This window comes from Fomitiporia mediterranea (assembly GCF_000271605.1).
Source record: "Fomitiporia mediterranea MF3/22 unplaced genomic scaffold FOMMEscaffold_7, whole genome shotgun sequence".
Classification (NCBI taxonomy): domain Eukaryota; kingdom Fungi; phylum Basidiomycota; class Agaricomycetes; order Hymenochaetales; family Hymenochaetaceae; genus Fomitiporia; species Fomitiporia mediterranea.
The window spans coordinates 1,652,764-1,671,246 of record NW_006760392.1 but is presented as its reverse complement, the minus strand read 5'-3'; the positions used below and the strand labels follow the sequence as shown (position 1 = coordinate 1,671,246).

General features: G+C 49.4%; 5 protein-coding genes across 5 annotated transcripts; 1 reads left to right on the top strand and 4 right to left on the bottom strand.

Moving 5' to 3' along the window:
* Window positions 1–158: 158 nt before the first annotated feature.
* Window positions 159–6,611, bottom strand: FOMMEDRAFT_87350 (Not1-domain-containing protein; the record flags this gene model as incomplete). The annotated part of the gene is made up of 11 exons (XM_007267458.1): window positions 159–484; window positions 545–1,863; window positions 1,915–2,162; window positions 2,217–2,513; window positions 2,566–2,720; window positions 2,774–3,287; window positions 3,342–4,995; window positions 5,048–5,517; window positions 5,577–6,041; window positions 6,096–6,321; window positions 6,379–6,611. 11 exons carry the CDS (start codon window positions 6,609–6,611, stop codon window positions 159–161), a joined length of 5,907 nt encoding a protein of 1,968 aa, XP_007267520.1.
* A 1,725-nt stretch (window positions 6,612–8,336) lies between these two features.
* Window positions 8,337–10,631, bottom strand: FOMMEDRAFT_87257 (alpha-amylase; the record flags this gene model as incomplete). The annotated part of the gene is made up of 11 exons (XM_007267457.1): window positions 8,337–8,624; window positions 8,759–8,899; window positions 8,961–9,035; window positions 9,094–9,181; window positions 9,246–9,563; window positions 9,616–9,622; window positions 9,678–9,864; window positions 9,931–10,018; window positions 10,088–10,247; window positions 10,326–10,465; window positions 10,519–10,631. 11 exons carry the CDS (start codon window positions 10,629–10,631, stop codon window positions 8,337–8,339), a joined length of 1,605 nt encoding a protein of 534 aa, XP_007267519.1.
* A 960-nt stretch (window positions 10,632–11,591) lies between these two features.
* Window positions 11,592–13,637, top strand: FOMMEDRAFT_124337 (general substrate transporter). Its single transcript, XM_007267456.1, has 6 exons — window positions 11,592–11,678; window positions 11,741–12,404; window positions 12,464–12,753; window positions 12,828–13,019; window positions 13,086–13,125; window positions 13,204–13,637. Exons 1-6 carry the CDS (start codon window positions 11,598–11,600, stop codon window positions 13,377–13,379), a joined length of 1,443 nt encoding a protein of 480 aa, XP_007267518.1. The 5' UTR covers window positions 11,592–11,597; the 3' UTR covers window positions 13,380–13,637.
* A 544-nt stretch (window positions 13,638–14,181) lies between these two features.
* On the bottom strand, window positions 14,182–15,032 carry FOMMEDRAFT_88117 (HCP-like protein; the record flags this gene model as incomplete). The annotated part of the gene is made up of 4 exons (XM_007267455.1): window positions 14,182–14,235; window positions 14,303–14,437; window positions 14,499–14,582; window positions 14,643–15,032. The coding sequence occupies 4 exons, from the start codon at window positions 15,030–15,032 to the stop codon at window positions 14,182–14,184; spliced, it is 663 nt and encodes a 220-aa protein (XP_007267517.1).
* A 1,694-nt stretch (window positions 15,033–16,726) lies between these two features.
* On the bottom strand, window positions 16,727–18,218 carry FOMMEDRAFT_87881 (P-loop containing nucleoside triphosphate hydrolase protein; the record flags this gene model as incomplete). Its single annotated transcript, XM_007267454.1, has 3 exons — window positions 16,727–17,091; window positions 17,149–17,417; window positions 17,497–18,218. The coding sequence occupies 3 exons, from the start codon at window positions 18,216–18,218 to the stop codon at window positions 16,727–16,729; spliced, it is 1,356 nt and encodes a 451-aa protein (XP_007267516.1).
* Between the last annotated feature and the right edge of the window lie 265 nt (window positions 18,219–18,483).

The window sequence follows — 18,483 nt, the reverse complement described above, 5'->3', positions numbered from 1 at the left end:
CAGAGAAGACAAGAGCAGAAGAGGAAACAGAAGCTAAAACACCGCAAAGAATAATACAACCAAAGAAAGCAAACGGCACAAAAAATCACAGCTAATGAACATTATTTACTCTATCATTTACGACTAAAACAGATTGCGGGCGATCTGACCAATCGTGTTTAATGAGCAGACGTCAGTGGAACAATGGGAATGCAGGAACATACATTGTCCAAAATGGCCGTGACCTCTGGCGCAACGCGCAAGAAGTCCTTGTTCCAGAAGTCGTACTTGGGGTTCCGCACAAGCTCAATGAAGGTGAGCAGCGCTCCCCAGGGGTGAGGGCGGTGCACAAAGAACCGTTCCATAAGCACTCTGGTCATGATCTCCCGGAATCGATCGTCCTTAGCATGCTCAAAAAGGTACAGCATGAGGCAGCAGAACCAATGCGTATGCGCGTTCGGGTAACGGAGTTGGAGAATCATCGCGTTAGCCAAGTGGTATTGGCCTGATATTAAAGAGAAATAAATATTTGCTCTGGTCATGACTAACAAAATTAAGAACATACCTTCTGGATCGAGGTTGTACGCCAGGTAGGTCAGAGCGACCACGCCCGGATCGGTTGGAATAAAAACTGACGAGCCACTTCGTGCTTTAACCTGTGCAACCGAGGAAACACCGATGTACATGACCATCGCGTTTATCAACGGGACATTGTATGTTTCCTCGCCTGTTGCAGTACCCGGAGGCAGGCACATGCGTTCCTTCAACGTTGCCAAAGAGGTCTGCGGCATACGACTCAGAAGGCATTGATCAAGGTAACCCTTAAGATCGCCGTTTTTGAGGATGGCCGAAAAGTCGGATAGGACGAGTGGAATTGGACCCATTTCGGGAATTGTCTCAAACTTCGTGTTGCGAAGGCTAGGGTCGGGCAGGGTGATGGACGCAGGGAACGCACTGAGGACGATGTTGCGAAGTTGAGTGCAGCGAGGAGGGATTACATCGCAAAGGGAGAAGTAATAGGCGCTCAAGAAATCGGGGAAGTCGTGGAGCAACACGAGAAGGAGACGAAGGCCACCGCGATAAAGATTGCGAGACGCAAGGGTGAAATTCGCCGATCGCAACATTGGTGCCAGGAACTTGAACAAAGCGAGAAGGAGTTTATGGAAGGCAGACCAGCCATCGCGATTTTCAGAGAGAAGCAGCTTTGGCATGAACAGGCGATGAGAGATCAGAGTCATCCACGAGAATGCAAATCCTGGGAAATATACGGGCTGCAAGGAACTGAACGTGTCGCTCAAGGCAACCAGTAAATGGAAATACACATTCCCGAGTTGATCTCCGAGACTAGACAGATCACTTAACAGGCTCGAGAAGAACCTGAAAAATGGCTTCTGCTGGAAGGCTGGGCCTTGCTCTTCGTGCCTATTAGCAACGACGAGGACAAGGATCGAAAGAATTTTTGTGAAGTAGTGTACTTTTGCCTGTAAATTGTTTGTTCCCGAAGCATCGCCGTGATACTTGATAATGTAGACAATAAGTCTTGACATGGCATCCAAAGCCAGGAACGAGTGGCCAAAGTCACCCGCAGCAACGCTCTTCGTGTAGTGGCTAATGCTGGACTCTGCACAAACACGGAAGAAGAAAGAAGACATGTCTTCTACCTTGAGGATGCCCTGCTTCGACAGTGCAGTAACGTATTGCACGAACATCTTCTCTGGATTGGAGGAGGACTGGAAAATGCCCACCCACTGCTGGAAGCGCTTGAGCAGTACAATTTGAAGTTGTTCTGTCTCTTGCTTGACTGGCTGAAGTCCAACGGCAGGAACTATTTCGGTTGAAGGTTGAGATGGCAAGCCAGCCAGCTCATTAAGCAGCTGTATGACACTTTAGAGTGCATCAGTGACGTTCTAAACATATCAAACCAAAGAAACGTACGACTCTGTTGCTTTGCTCGCTCGCACAAGTTGTGTCAAAGCATCAAGAGTATACTGGAATTGGTGTTGCGTTGTAACGGGAGGCTCGCTTGTAAGGCATTCCCGTATGAGACCAGCAGCGAAGTCTTGCAAGCTCGGGCGGCTGTTAGCACTGGCATATATCCATTTAGCTAGCTGCATGTCCTCGTCAGTCGGAGTTATCAGGTGGCTCCGTAACAACGTAACAGTGGCAGGTATGTTGAATTTGCGCTAGATTGGTCTTAGCACTACTGCTCCAATGAAAAGAGGCTTGAAATTACTTACCTCATCCTCAGCACAAATAAGCCAGTTTATTGCCTCCTTTGCCACCTCCTCGAACGACTGGCAAAGCTGATCAAGTAAAGCAACATATATGTCCCGCCCAATCTGAGACGGTGTCTTATAGAGATGCTGCACTATCTTTTGCGACATGAAGAGAGGCGTTCGGACACGATCGTTACTCTCGAGCGCTAGGGAGAGAACGCGATTGACGACGTTACGAAGCTCGTGGTTGGAAGGGACGAGGGCGAGGGAAGTGTAAGGTATCTCAGACAGAATTGACTCAAGTTTCTGTACCAAAATCTAGAGGGTGATAAGATAAGCTGCCTACCATGACAATAGCAGAAAGACGAACGTTGAACTGTTCCTGTGCCATGTAAGCAGAGTTGGCGACAGCCACTTGGTGGTCAGGTATGGGTGAAGGGGAATAAGTAGGCTGAAGAGCGTCATTGCGCGCGTACTGCACTATAGAAGGTGGACGACCAGGAACACGACGCTTGCTGTCAAAAGCTTCATTGAAAGCTGTCAGTCAAGTCTCATACATCCGTTAAACTAGAACTCACCGAACTCTTCATAGACGCGCTGTTGGAGAGGTTGAAGGCCGTTCGGCCTAATGCGCAGCGGGTCAGGAAGACCAGCGATAAAGGCACTTTGAACGGCAAGAGGATCCCAGAAGCTTTGACCTGAGCGAACATCACGGTAACGCCGGCGAGCATCGTACGACTGTGCAAGTGCAGCGTCGACCTCTTTGATTGCACGGTCTATGGCAGCCTTCTCGATTGCTTCACAGGCGACATCAATGTTATCCTGAACGATCAGCATGATGACTTGTTCGGGTACCATCTGCTCAGTAAATCCATGGTCCAGAAGATATGACCGTATATGAGCGGCCATGTTTGTTCGGAGCGGATCCTTGCAAGTCACAAGCGCAAGGCTACCTGCTAGCTTTTGACAAGCCATATGACCAGCCTTGCGTAATTTCTCTTCGTTCGGTTCTGACGCAAAATCCTTGACACAAAGCTCTCGAGACGTGATGCTTGCAATCGTAACGGAACGCTCCACAACTGGTAGAATGATCTATGGGTTATAAGTCTAAACACTGTTTACCGCAGCTCTGGTAAATTGACGTACCTCCCGAACAGCCCTATCAATACCCTCTTGGACTGCCTGTTTAAACGCATGGTTCGTGTGCAGTGGAGCCAGTTGATGGTTAATTATCACGGAAGTAGCCAAGTTGGCTAATATTTCTTCTATGTGAGCTCCCACAGTTCGGTCAGCCTCTGGTCCACTGGTAGTACCGATGGGTATGACCTGGCCGTCGCCAGCGTGTTCATAACCGCCAATAGGCAAAGCATCGATACCTGGCATCATTTCAGGTAGTCCAGGCCCAGCCATTGGTTCAACTTGCGGCCGGCTGCGTAGAATATTTGCAACCTCTACAGTATCGAGGTCAATGGAGAGCGCCTTGCAGAGCACTTCGATCTCAAATTTCAGGTTCAGTTTGAGCTCGGCAAAGTGATATAACTCCGCGAGAAGGCTGATGACAGCCATGAGCCACGGGTTTGGAGGACGAAAAGCCTTCGATTTTGCCGCTCCTTCAAGAACTTTGCAGACAAATGGAATTGCCACTACTAGTCGATCACTGTCCGCTCCCTCGATCAGAAACTCCTTGAAGGACAGGTTTTTATGTTTGATCGGTTTATCGCGAGCAAGAGTTATTTGGCCGAGCCACGATGCGAGGTTCTTGAGGATGGTACGTTCGGATGTGGAACTTTTGGTTTTGTCGGAATTGAGCATTGACGCAGATTTGACAAATGTTTCGTGTAGAATGAACTTTGCTATTGGCTTGCTGTCCAAACCGTCAAGGAACCGCAGGTAGAGCTGATGGTTGTTTGGTTCAGTGCTGACACGCTGGTCAACAAGGTAATCCGCAAGCCAACGCGAATAGATCTCTTCGAAACGCTCCTTCATCTCCGTAAGTTTTGCTTCGAAATTGCTAGGAGCAAGATTGTTGATTATGAAGAGAATCTTGTCCGAGGTTTCCTCCGGCGGCGTGCTGAAATCCCCTTCCTCCAAAACATCTGGTCGGATGGATGTGAAAGCAGGTTGTATCTCAACCAAAGGTAAAGCTGATGAAAAACCTTGCAACTGACCTGCCCCACCGGCACCAGCACTTTCGGTCGGGGCGGCAAGAGCACGACGAACTGCTTCAATGATGTCCGGTCGCTGTTCGGCAAGATGCGGAATGTTGAGCAGCGCCTCGCACAGAAGTTTCCACTCTGCTAATCGCGATTCAAAGCGTGTAAGCGCTTGCACGCCAAATTTAAAGAGGTTCGTATCGGGAGGACACTGGAGAGAATCAATGACGTATCGGATGGCAATACCGAGAGGGATGTAATCAACTAGCTGTTGCTGTATGATAGATCCGAATAAGTAACCCGTCATCGCAAGTTCTCGAGGAGGATAAAAGGTTTGGAAGAATTTGTACTCGTCGAAAAGGAAATGTAGCATGCAAGAGAAAATCTCATGGTCGCGGGTATTCGTAGACTCTTTCGTGCGTTGCAGCATGATGATGACCTGGTCAATCGTAATCTGCTCGTCGTACATTTGCTTGAAGATTCCATCAACCTCTGCCTCGATATCCGTGGAATAGCTGACGACATTAAATCCGGGCTCTTGATTCTCGGCACTAGGACTCAATACCATTAGTCGAGGGTGGATCTGCAGGCAAGCATTTCGCGTCTCAACACAGTATTCTGCATCTCGTTCGTCCATGACATTCGAGCTGTCGAGCATATATTAGAACAAACATGGAGATGGGAGAGAAGAGAACGTACAATGTGCGTAGAGCGCGTAGGAAGATTGCGATTGTAGTCGGACTCAACGCCATTGTCCTGTTTTCTGCCTGAGGATCTACTGTCCTTGCGATCTTCTCGTTCTGCATCTTGTGGTCTAGGAACAGAATAATGCTGTGCAGGAAGTCTGCTCCGTATTTCTCGATGTTGTCCGACAACCACTTATCGAGATTGAGGTATTCGCGTCGGGATGCAAGAGCGGCGACGTCCAGAGCGAAAACGAAAGGACGTACTTCCAGCAAAGAATCGAGGATCTTCAGGTCTTGCGCAACGTCTAGGATGCGGGTGATGTTCATCGGATTCTCGTCATAGAACTCACGCAGAGCAGTCAAAAGATACGTCGGTTCGATCTGCCAGATGCGCATGAAGACAAGTTGATGGTTCGGATGTCCTCCTAGAAACATGCCAAGCAGCTGCCGCGAGTATTCGACCTGTAATGCATTCCATGGTTTCTATAGAAAGAGGCCATGTCAATTCAATGTAAAGAAGGCAGATAGAACTGCAATCTCACCGGAACCTGGACAAGTCCCATATGCACAATGTCCGCGCTTATCCGAACAGCCTTATCCAACATTTCCCGCACATAGCTTCTAACATTCTCGATTTCTGAGTCGCCTAGTCTGACCAAGATTTCGAATAAGTCGAGAGAATTCCACGTATGGCTCTGCACATTGGCAGCCAAAGTCTTGATCGTAGGACTTGCAGCTGCAACATCATCGACGGTGACCACACGTCGGCCGGGGAGGGACACAAAATTGAACGTGTCGCTAGGTAGTGAGAGAAGGGCATCGAGAAGACGAAGTTGATAGAGAGAGTTCTTCCAGTTGGACCAAAAGCCAGCGACGGCAGGCTTATCGGCATCTCGGGGCGAGTTAACGAGTATAGCGATAAGGAGCTTGAGAGTATTGGTATCGACGCCCTGTCTTTCCGGCCAATCAAATACTTCAATAGCCTTGCTCCAGTCGAGTTGTGCCCTCTGTGTAGTCAATGAGCAACATGTTTGACTTGGATAGAAAGTACTCCGACTTACAAAGCTGCTTAACACCCGAACAAGTGTACCAACGTCACATAGCTGTGCGCCTTCTGCCGTGAGACGACTGAGCGTCATAAAGGTGTCCGTGATTTGCTCATTCGTCGGAAGATTTTGATCTGATATTCCGAATCTTACAAGAAGACCTCGCACAACCTCTACGTCATTCGAGATGTCCGGTCCAAGCTGGTTCAGAGCCTGGACAAGAGTCGTCTGCGGTGGAAGACTACAAAAACAATGCATATGTCAAGTCAACTTGAAAGCGAGTAAATCACAGGCTCACCTCAACTTCTGGAATAACTGCGCCAAAATCGGCGAAACCAGCTCGGCGCCGAACTTTTTCTGCGCAGAGAATACGAGTGCTTGACGTTGAGTCGGATCAACAAGTAGAGGCTCATCTAACGGGGAATCACTAAGTAAATTTTGCAATAATTTTCCGGCTTGCGCAAGTGACAGGTCCGCATGGTCAAAGCATGGTTGCTGGCACAGTGCGAGTACGGCATTCTCAAAGTCCATACGAATAATTGACGCAGCCTGTTCCGCCAAAGCCTTCCGGACGCCAGAGGGATTTGGAGGATTAATACCTGCAGAGGCAATGGACGCGGCAAGGATGAGTCGCTCTAGTGGTCGAAGACCGACACGATCCGCGAAGCGAACGAGGTCGAATGCACGGAATATCTCGCCATCACCACGGTCAACACCCTCACGGAAGCGGTCTGCAAGGTATGGGTCACGAGCAAGGCGCTGCGTCTCCTGTACAAGTAGGCGGAAGGTAAGCGAGGTCGATGTATCAAATGCAGTAGGGGCTGCGGTGCTCGTGAGCCGGGCTTGCGAGTGCACTATTAGTCGACGGATGAAGTGGAGGTATGTATTGAGCCCATGCTGTTCCGATAACTACATCGGACAGTAGTTCAGAGGGGGAGAATAGCACGAGAAAGCGAAAAAAAATGCAGTCAGTACTTCACATTCATTATGCAACCGAAAACCACAATAAAAACTAATAGCGCAGGGCAAGAGTAAATTAAGACTTATGGGACGGGGACGATGCCCATAACCGGGACAGTGCAATGTGGCCGAGATGCAGTGGTAGTCCACTCCGAATATATCGAAAGTAAAAATACTACTACTCACCGAACGGATCTGCAACTGGTTCTGCTCAAAGTTTTCCTCCGTCAGCGTCGACAGCAGGAAGACGATCTGGGCCTTGACAATCGCATGGACATTCGTATTCGAGTTGGCACTGCTATTGGTCGGCGTGCCAGCGTCCATCCTGGTTTTGGTAGCGTTGCGGCTTCCAGGTCGACCGCCGCTGGAAGCGCCGACGGCACTACTCGGGCGCGACGTTTTCGCTGGTTGAGAGGTGCCGCGACGACGGTGCGACGGGCGGGAAGTAGAAGAAGAGTGCTGTATGCGCAGAGCGGATGCTGCGCGACGAGTACGATGAGGATGAGGAAGGGTTGATGAGCTGGGTCACCGTAAGTCGCGTTCACTTGCAGACTCTGTCACGCGTCACGTTTTGACGTGACCACATTACATTACACAGTTTTGGACTTACGTGTTCAGTCTGAGTCGTCCATTTGCGAATCCTCTACGCTCCTTAGTCTGTGCCTCCAGAAATTATTTATGTGGTATCTACCCTTGTCTCACAGCGCACGAATCTCCAGTTTATTTCAGTACTCACAAACATTGCAGTCTTTTTCTTTACTATTCCCGCCTTAGTTTCTGGGTCCAACTGTGATCTACTAAGCGAAAATGCCTTTCAAAGAGGTCACAGAATGAGTCTTAAGGTCCTTATCAGGTCACCTCAAGCCATTGTAACCATCTTCATTATTCCTCAAATTCCTCATTGTCTTTACAGCTCTCTTAGATGCCTCAAAGGCTCCTGGTCTCCTACCACCTAGCTAAGGGAGAACCCCAAGCAGCTAAACAAGCACATCCAGTAGCAGACACTAACAGCTTCTCTAGCAAAGTTAAGACAGGCATGAGGTAATTCCAGGGCATGCCAGCAGGTTTGTCTGGATTTCGACAGACGTTAAAGTTGCAAATCCACCAGCTCCGAAACGAGAATCACACACCACTCCAACAAAACAAACCTAGTATACCCTAAAGGTACTAATACATCCAACTAATCATTACTACTTCTCTCAGACCCAGAAAATCCATAGTTCCAAAGCAAAAGCAACAAAAAGCAACAAAACCCAATCTTTGAAAAAGAGAGTTGCACGAGTGCAGGAGAAAGGATTAAAAGAGAAGCAGAGATCCTAAACTCCCAACTGCTAATCCGACTGCTAAAGGGCCCCATCTGACCGACTGAACAGCAGCAGACGAGCTCCCAAGTCCTGCGAGCGTTGACTTGTTTGAGCCTGGGTAGCCACAGAGACCAGTCCCACTCATCATGCTCTCCTGGAAGAAGACCATTGGCTTTCCTCCCTTGGAGTAGTCAACTAGCATAGCGCCGCCACTTCCGACAGCAACTTGTCTGCATTCCAGAATTCTGGTGGCGACGAAGGCAACGACGATATGAGCGTGCTAATACTAAAAGTGACAAAGGACGTACTCGATGAGTGTAGTTGAAGGTGCGTAGCTGGTGTATATTGGTAGAGTAGCGTTCTTCGGCTGTGAAATAATGGCCTTCAGCGGATCCTTCAATACATCACATCGACTAATGCACGCACAGGTGACCCGACATTAGTGACGACGGAAATGACATTGCCCTTGTTAATCGCAAGAGCAGCATCATTCGAAGCCAAAACCTTCATCGGCTGTGTCGCAAAGTCGGACGTATTCACGAGGAAGTTACGGAACTTCGTAACAAGAATATCAGACAACAAGTTTCGGTTTACTCGGTTTATTTCGGTCTCTTACCTGATTCAAGGTAGAGACCAACTGGTAACTGGTCGTATTGGCATAACCAGACGGCCAGAGAGGCTCACGGTTAAACTGAGTGGTGTTCAGTTAGTATATGATAATTCAAACTTTAAGTGGAAGAAAATCTAACAGGATCCGAAGAGCCATGGAAGCCCTGCTCTTGCCCATAGTAAACGATAGGGATTCCATCCGACATGAAGGTGAAGGTCATTGCGTTGCTAAAATATGGTGAGCACGCACAGCACATGAATCATGACGATAGCGAGGGCAAAATTCACTCACTACATGCTCTGAGGATCCACGCTCAGGTTACCCCATCTAGGTACATCTTGGTTCTCCAGGAAGTTTCCCAGAAGCGTTGGATCCTTAAAGAGTGACGCAGACCGTGAAATCATGTCCGGCATTGCACTCATATTCTGGGTACCGGGAATAGTGAATGCTGCAGTAAGAGCGTTGTACATAGGATAGTGCAAAATGGAGTCGAGTGCAGTTGGACCTTGGTATTGAGAAGCTTGGGCAGGATCGGCATCGAAGACTTCGCCAATACAGAAGACACCCGCACTTGAGCAGAAGCCTGGCCAGAAACCGTTATTGACGTGCCTGAAAATAGTGTCAAAAAATGAAATTCATTTGAATAGCTGTATGTCCTCACTTAGCCGCTGTGGAGACAACGTAAGAATTAAGCTACTGAAACTCTAATTAAGAGGCGCCTACCGTCAATCCGCAAACCGTCAATATTAAACTCCTGGACAAGTTGCTGGATCCAGCTGTTGTATGTCGACACAACGAAAGGATCCTCAGTCTTCACATCCGGGAGGTAGACGTTAGTGTCGCCAAGCCAGCACATCTGCACACTTGTATCGTTACTAAAGTCGACGGGGCAATAAGGATGGTAGTATTGCTACATGTCAAATAGGCTTTTTTTAGGAATTTTTGACGATTAAAGTATCTCGAAATTTTGACGAACAGGTTCTTTGAAGAGGAAGGACTGGTAATCCATGCTCGTGTTGCTAAGTGACATGACGTTGTTCACAACGACATCAACCATGAGATACCTGCGATAAAGCGGGGAAAACAATGTGCTATCAATTCCAATCAATTGCGGGGGATCGACGTGTGCTCACATGCCGCGCTTGTGCAAATCATCAGACAGGCCTTTGAGGTCATCTGCGGTACCGAATTTGTCGTTGAGCTGGGACGCGTCAGAAATCCAGTAGCCATGGTATGGATCGCCGTATGGGGTGCGCGGGCCCTCATAGTTCTTTGATACAGGGCTGATCCAAACTAAAGTGTGAGTGGGGAAGGAAAATAATAAATGAATATCGTAATTCTTTCTTAGACTTAGAAAAGGAAAATACGCACTGGCGGTGAATCCGGCGTCCTGGATATAGTCGAGATTTTCTCGGATTGTATTCCAAGTCCCACCACACCAGGTCTGCTGTGCAGGATCACAGGCGGTCGTGTCAGCACCTTTAGGAAGCGCATAGCGGTCAACAATGATCCTAAGGCCAAAGGTCAGCCTCCACCTCAGGTGCGGCGAGTATACAACACGTACTGGTAGATTGAGCGGGTTCGCCAAGCGTCGGCATTGGCAGTGTATGCTGAGGGGAGATATTGGAGGAGCAAAAGAGAGATCAACGAAAGCGAGAGTTGTGTGAAAGGGAACATTGTTGGGTATAAGGGGTCAATCTGGCCGTGTACGGCGATGGCAGGTGCAAACGAGCGTCAGAGCGTCGGGGTGCGTGAGGATATGATTGAGTGAACGTGGCTGGCGTGTCCCGTGCCAGCAGGGGGTCGAGCTGAGAATAGAGAGAAGAGGGGGGGACGGAGGGGGAGACGGAGGACCAGGCGGCTAAGGAAGAAGAAGCATGCGGGAGGCTGGCAACATACCACATCTGGCGGATTTTTTTTCTCAATTGATGAACAGTTCAAACCCAGATGTATCCAAGTGGTCACAGGTCAGCATATGCTCGTCCTTCGCCTCATCTGTTTCTGGTCTAGAAGGATCGCCGTGCGCCTTTTCTCGTCTTCTAAGTCCAGATTCCCCGCACCGGCTATGCTCGATTTGGTTCAGATATGACCTAATAAGGAACCAGAGCCGCTGATCCCGCCCGCCTTACAACCGCATCCCGCTTGGGCCGGGTCCGGATCATCTTCGAATTCTTCCGTATCCCTTTATAACCGGATACAACTCACGCCGCAGATGCTTGCCACATGACAGGCATTGCAAAGTTGTTATGATCTGCGCGAAACGAGACAAAGAATGGGTTTCGCAAACCCGATTCAGTAGACCAACATGTGAGGCTTGTGTGCTAATGTCAATTTGCTTACGTAGCAACGCCGTCGGACTTTCTCATGACGGCCAAGCAGCCAGCCATTGTGGACTGCTTCGAAAATGCGAGAAAAATTAAATCAAGGGGAGCGAGTCTCGGCCGTTTCAAGGCAGTTCTAGTGTAAACTGTATCGGCTTGATGACTTCGTAGGTGGACTTTTTTCCATGGCTTCGATCAAAATGTGAGTGATTAAGGCATGAGCGGGATGGGAAAGTGCACGTGATACGGCGCGTCGCGTCAATGCGCAGTCTGACGCTCATCATCGACATTGACGACGGGCGAAGGTTACAGACCCGCCATCATGTCGTCCACCTTACAAGCTTCGTCGTTTACATCGTTCGGACTATTTTGTCTATTCTGGCTCTTAATATCAGCTTTCCAGGTATCACTATCTCTTCCCCCTATGTCTCATCGCTGACTTCGTCTAATTCTCATTCTGTTTAGTATGGCTTCCACATCTCTGCACTCAACCAAATCAGTGATGTTCTCACATGTCGAGATACCCAGGATGCATCCAAAACAATCTTCTACCGTCACCTGCTACCATCATGTATCCCGATGACAGATGCAGAATTCTCCGTCGTCACTTCGGCATTTACTATTGGTGGACTCTTTGGCAGTCTCATTGGTGGTGGTCTTACTGAAAGAAAGGGAAGAAAGGGTGCACTTCTCATCGATGCATTCATCACTTTGGCAGGTGCGCTTGCGCTTACATTTGCACCGGGCATGTTCACACTGGGGCTTGGTCGCGTGCTCGTTGGTCTTGGAGCGGGAATCGGCGTATCCGTAGGACCTGTCTTCCTAGGCGAGCTCGCACCACCTGCAATAAAGGGTGCAACAGGCGTACTCTTCCAAGTTGCAATTGTATTCGGTATCTTGACCACGCAAGGAATTGGTCTTTCACTCGCATCACCTTGGACATGGCGTTATGTTCCCTTCGCATCCGCAGCTCTTGCTTTCGTTCAACTTGCTATCGCTGCTGCTGTCCCGGAGAGTCATGCTTGGCTCTCAGGGAATGGACAGGCTCGGGAGGCGGAACGTGTCCGTGATAAACTGTGGGTTGGCGGTGGAGGCGCAGCTTATTCTAGAGTAAGTCACGATCCGGAAGGTACGTTTCCTTTTCGGTTTCCTCTGTTAGTATCTAAAAATATATATTATTACTTGCAGCGGCCGACAGCGACGATGAAGACATTGCGGATCCACCAGCTGTCTTCACTGCGCATTCAGCCAACAAAACCCTCTCTCTTGGTGCGCTTCTACGTGCTCCGGAACTACGCACACCTGTTCTCGTCGTAGTGAGCGCGATGGCCGCACAACAATTCTCCGGAATCAACGCTGTGCTGTACTATAGCAACTTGATACTCGGCAAGACCTTACCTGCGTTAGGGCCGTATGTGTCACTTGCGATCACGGTTGTGAACGTTGCGATGACGTTTCCGCCTGTCTTCCTCATCGAGGTGAGTGAACTCTCGCAGCGTCTCTCTTCGATACTGAACAACGAACTGAAATTTGTACTGTCACCTCCTTGAAGCGCATGGGCCGCAAATCCCTCCTCAATATCTCAATGCTCGGCGCCTTCGTCTCTCTCCTCGCAGTCGGCTATGGCCTCGATACTAACCAGAAGGTCCTAGCGAGTACGGCGATCATCACGTTCGTTGCGTCTTTTGCGTGTGGGATGGGACCTGTACCATTCGTGGTTATTTCGGATATCGCTCCGTATCATGTACGTTATTCTCTGTCTCTATATATTGACGGAGTAATTAACACGATGCGCTTTTCGCATGTATAGGCCGTAGGCGCGCTTTCTTCCGCAGCCCTCTCATTAAACTGTAAGCGCACCACCTTTCATCATCCTCACTAACTGATGCAACCTTTCCCTCGCCTCTTTCTTTTTATCAAACAAACAGGGATAGCAAACTTCACAGTCGGCCTAATCTTCCTCCCCCTCCGCAACTTCCTCTCCCAAGACGACCCAGAACACCAAGAAGGACGCGTATTTTACGTGTTCGCAGCTACCCTCGTTGGGTTCGGCGCGATGCTGAATGTGGTGTATCGGGAGAAGAGGGAGGCTGATCGTCGATAACCAATATAGGATTCATAAGGAATAAGGATGAATTCGTCTTGCCGCCGGAACATGAGTACTTACTAGTGGGAGAGTTAAGTGAGTATTTGCGTCTTTACAGTATACGTTTGACGCTATTTCTTGTTCCTTCGTTTTCTCGATCTCCTTCTGCTCCTTGGAACTCGTTTTTGCATAGTTGTAGTTTTGCTTCTCACTTTCTCAATCAAGGAATACTTTCCATCTGTACAATATACATGCATTACATCATCACTGTCGTCACTGCCAATAATATCTGCATTAAAACTATTACTAATAGACCTCCAATCAAACATAATGATAATCACTGCAGTTGGACTTAACACAAGCTTAAAGAGAAATATAAATCGCTGGTTATCAAACCAAATCGACAGCTGCACAACTTTTTCCCAAAAAAGAGCGTACTGTATATGCTAAGAAACAAGTAATAAATGAGGAAAAGTAATTCAACCAGTTTGACCTATCATAGATACCAGTACATAACAAAAGTAGGAAAGGAGTGATGCTGAAGTAATATTCACTAACGGCGAACGAGGAAGATCATATATCGAGAACGACGCAGGCGGGGGAAGGGATAGAGGAGGAGGTAGACGGCAAAGGATGGAGCGTAGGGAAACGATGCAGGACGCGGGGGTATCAATATGTACATATCCATAACTTAGCCAATCCGAAGCCGTTCACAGAGAAGTGGAGAAAGATGGAGGGTGGCATTTTGGCTCCGGGGAGAAAAAGGGGGGAAGAGAGGGGGGTGTTTAAACACGAAGAAATACACACTCGAATCAAGACCTCAATCCGCATACTTCGGTTTATAAATCCACGCAAGTCCAACAGTGCTAGCTCCCTGCGCAGCCTTTACGAACAAAAATAAACATATTAACTCCAACCACAGATATTTGACAAGGAGAAACGTGACTTACAGCAGCCCGATACCACTTCGCCGCCGCCTTCCGATCCTTCTTGCACCCCTTCCCATTTGCGAGGCAAAACGCTAAATCTTGTTGTGCGTCTGGGTCCCCGAGCTGTGCAGCTGTTTGGAAATAACTCTGCAAGTTTTTGAAGTTAGATTGATTATGATATAAATGAAGTAAAGGAAGAAAGACTTACGACACCCATTTGCTTATCCCTCGGTACACCCCACCCCTGGAAGAAACACTGCCCAACTTCGTACACAGCAAGCACAAGTTCCTTCTACAACATCCAACAAAAAAACCAAAAAAATCAGTTTCAAGCAGCAAATGACAAAAATACCAACACCCAAAACCGACGAACCTTGACAGCATCCCTCCTAACATTACTCCTCCCCTGCTGCAAATCCACAACCGCATGCTCCGCAGCCTGTTTCAACCACTTGAAAGCCTTCACCTCATCCTTCTGCACACCCCATCCATGTCTCAGCGATAACCCCCACATCAACATCCCTACCGCACATCCACCATTCAGCGTTGCAGACTTCTCGAAGCACTCCGCGGACTCGGTCAACCGATCTGCCTCGTGATGCGCGATCCCGAGCGCTAGGTAGTCGTCTGCCGTTGTCGGGTTTGGTAGAGCCTCGTTGGGATTTGGTGAGGACGCGGGTGATTTGACCCTCCGCGTTGGACTTGTTATAGACGTCGGCTGCGGAGAAGGAGAAGAATTCATAGGCATAGGAGAGTTTTGGATAGCTTGCGGCAACTTTGATTCGTCAAAGTGCGTTTGTGTAGATGGAGAAGGTGCTGCAGAGTTACTATCAAGTTGATAGTATGAATAGGTCGAATAAACACTTTCTGTCGTAGAATGCCGCATGCCGGGTGGACTCGAAGGAAGAACGACTAGGCCTTGTCCTTGTGGTGTACGGGGTGTTCGAGGTGAAGGGTGGCTCGAGGTCGATGAAGAGGACTCAGACTGAGTAAGTTCGGGTAGGAGTTGCGGAGAAGAGCGGGAGGGGGATGGAGAACGCGAACGCGGCTGCGGAACGGCCATGTACTCATTATTATTACCATTAAACCCATTCTCGGGACGCCCCCAAGACGGACTCGAGAGCGATGATTGTTGAGACACGGACGAGTCGCTCGGCGATGCCGGCTGCGAGGTCGGAGATCCTTGACCGAGACGCGAACGATTCCGCTCCAAGACCTCTCTCTTCTGTTCTTCAGAGCCTACCACATAGGGTCGGGAGGGCGATTGCGAGGCCATAGAGGACGCATCCATAGACGATGGTGTTACTGTAGGTCTATTCGGGCGCGAGAAGTTGCGCTTGCCTTGTACGGCGCTAGGTACTCGGCCTTGCGGTGGCTGGAACGGCGGGGGAGTGATAGGCTGCGGAATAATTGGGTCTCCCTCAGCGTCTGAAACAGCGTCATCATCAATAAACCGAGCCGGCGTGCGGAACGAGTTCTCTGAAGGTGAGGAAACCACGACTTTGGGAAGAGGCTGCCGCGGTGACTCGTATTTCATGAATGAAAATGGATCAACGTTACTGTCCGGCCGTGCACTGCCTTCCCGCTGCCATGAGTCTCTACTCAGATCTGTCCGAGTCGATAAAGCAGATAGATGATGTGACGTGGGCGAGGTACCGGATTGAAAGACGGACGAGTAGAAATTCTGTGTTGTTGACATGCGTTCACTGTATACACTTCTATCATCACTGACCACTGAATTTGGTCTGCGCTCTTCCTCAGCTCGCGAAGGTGCAGTGATACGAACGTCAGGAGGTGGAGCCGAGTCGACATCATAAGCGTCTTCGTCTTCGTAGTCACTGGTATCGGCTGCATAGGGGTGTTTGAACAGGGGATACGCATTGCGGCTCGAGGAAGAAGGGCTGCGAGCTGGTGAATGGCTCGACATTCCCCAGAACGGACCAGGACCATAGTCGTACGGTCTTTGAGGTGCACTCATCGCTGCCATGTTTGAAATTTGCCTAAAAGACGACCACTTAAGTAGTAGAGTAGAGAGGAGAGATACAGGGCCTGCGCCGCAGGAAATTGAGAACTGCCACTTGGACGCGGCTTTATCTTGGCAGCACAGCGATTTGTCGGAACCAGCCACAAACCGCTCGGCGACAGTGGAGAGACAGAGGGCGGAAGGGAGTGTAGAGGAAAAGAGCGGAAAGGGCTGCAAGGAGGTGGTCGATGGCCAAGAGCAAGAGGTGATGATGCTGTTGAGACCGACTGAGAACAGAAAGATGTGTTGCCGAGTACGAGACGGCTTGCCTATTAGCGTAACCATGTCGTCGGCACCGCATATCCCACGGCATGCCAATGCAACAATACAATAAACCGTGCAAATTATCTATGTAAAATATCCTACTACACTACGAATAATAGATAATGTACATGCGTGTATATATGCACTGTTCAGAGACCGACCCGCCTCCGGGGAGTCTGACCGGCACGCGCACCGAAGCCACCTGTTCTGGGAGTGCCAGGCACAACAATGTTCGACGTCGATCGCGTTGCCGTCTTCGCAGCGAGCGCTTCCTGCTCTGCCTTCCGCTGGCTCTCCTCCCGCTGTTGGGCCATCGCCAACTCCAGCTCAGCACGCTTCGAGAACTCCCGGTCTGCCTTCCGTCGCACTCCCCGGTTGTCGAAATTCTTTTCTTTCACGGAGTAGAACACTGACCCGAGTTCCGCGAGCCAGTACGCGTCCACTGCCGTCACCTGCGTCATGTACTCCTTCGACGTCAGGATCAGCTCGTGGTATACAACATACGTAGGCGTGTCTAATATTCATTTATCAGTCACTAGCATAATGGTATGTAAGAATTAAGAATACTTACATCCAAGTCCATAAAGCGCACTCGTAGGATGAAGGTGCGTAGGCAACCCCGTCCGGATGTTCACAAACTCCCCGATACCCTTCACCCGTGCAGCTTGATGGAAGTACCCCGCAGTGATAGCCTTTCGAACAACGTCAAAGTCCGTTCCGGCGGAAACAAGCTTCATCTTCTGCATATTCATGATATCCTCAAGCTGTGCTCGCACTTCGCGTGCCTTCCGCAGAAGCTTGGGATGTAAGAAATGTCGCATCGCCCAGTCGTCTCGGTACCTTGTACGCATGCAATCAATTAATTATCGGTTGTCGACAGAAGAAGCTCAGAATGAAAATAGATGAGATGAGAACTTACCCATGACTCTTCCACTGCCCATAAACGTTCAGAAGCGTAAGATGGTCGCTCTCCGGCACAGCAAACTTCTCCCTCGCCGCATCCGCCTCTTCCATCCGCTCCTTCGGTCGGTAAAACACACTCGGCACACTAAGCATACTCACAATCGTCAACATCTCCGCCGAACACCCATCCTCCACACTCGCAATCAACATCTTCGCCATACTAGGCTCCATCGGGAACTCGCTCATCTTCCGCCCAACAGGCGTCAAGTCACCCGCGTTGTCAAGCGCACCTAGTACCCACAGCTGATACATAGAGTTGAGGATATTCGCTTGCGGAGGTGGGTCCATAAAGTCGAATTCAAGCAGGTTCTTCACTCCGAGTGACTTGAGCAGCAGCACGATATTCGCCAAGTTCGTTCTTTGGATCTCAGGGATCGTGTTCGCGAACATCTCATTTCGATACGCCATCTCGGTATACAACCGATAACAGAAGCCGCTGCCCGTACGACCTGCTCGTCCCGTACGCTGATTCGCGTTAGCCTGGCTGATAGGTGTGATTTGCAGCGCGTCCATCCCGACTTTCGAATTGTACACTTTGAGCTTGCAATATCCAGCGTCAACGACATACAAAATACCATCAACCGTAAGCGAGGTCTCTGCAATGTTTGTCGCAACAATAACTTTCCGACGTCCATCATCCGTGGCGTCGAAAATCTTCGCCTGAAGGTCTGCAGGCATTTGCGAATAAATAGGTAGTACAGCAAGAGCAGGCGGATCATCCAGTTGATCAAGACGTTCCTGAACAACTTGGCAGGTAATCTCAATGTCCTCCTGTCCAGTCATGAAAACGAGAATATCGCCGGGAGGTAACGAGAGGTGAATTTGTAGGACTTGCTTGACGGTGCTGTCGACGTAGTCTTCGCAAGGCGATTTGGAGTGGAAGGTTTCTACAGGGAATGTTCGCCCTGGGATGGTATAACATGGAGCGTTTCCGTAGAAGGTG

What these genes read in the sequence shown, in the direction of transcription:
- FOMMEDRAFT_124337 (XM_007267456.1), top strand. Translation starts at nt 11,598, where the DNA reads ATGTCGTCCACCTTACAAGCTTCGTCGTTTACATCGTTCGGACTATTT. An exon ending in AGTAAGTCACGATCCGGAAG is followed by an intron (nt 12,405 to 12,463) that starts GTACGTTTCCTT and finishes TATTACTTGCAG; the next exon opens with CGGCCGACAGCGACGATGAA. An exon ending in CGGATATCGCTCCGTATCAT is followed by an intron (nt 13,020 to 13,085) that starts GTACGTTATTCT and finishes TCGCATGTATAG; the next exon opens with GCCGTAGGCGCGCTTTCTTC.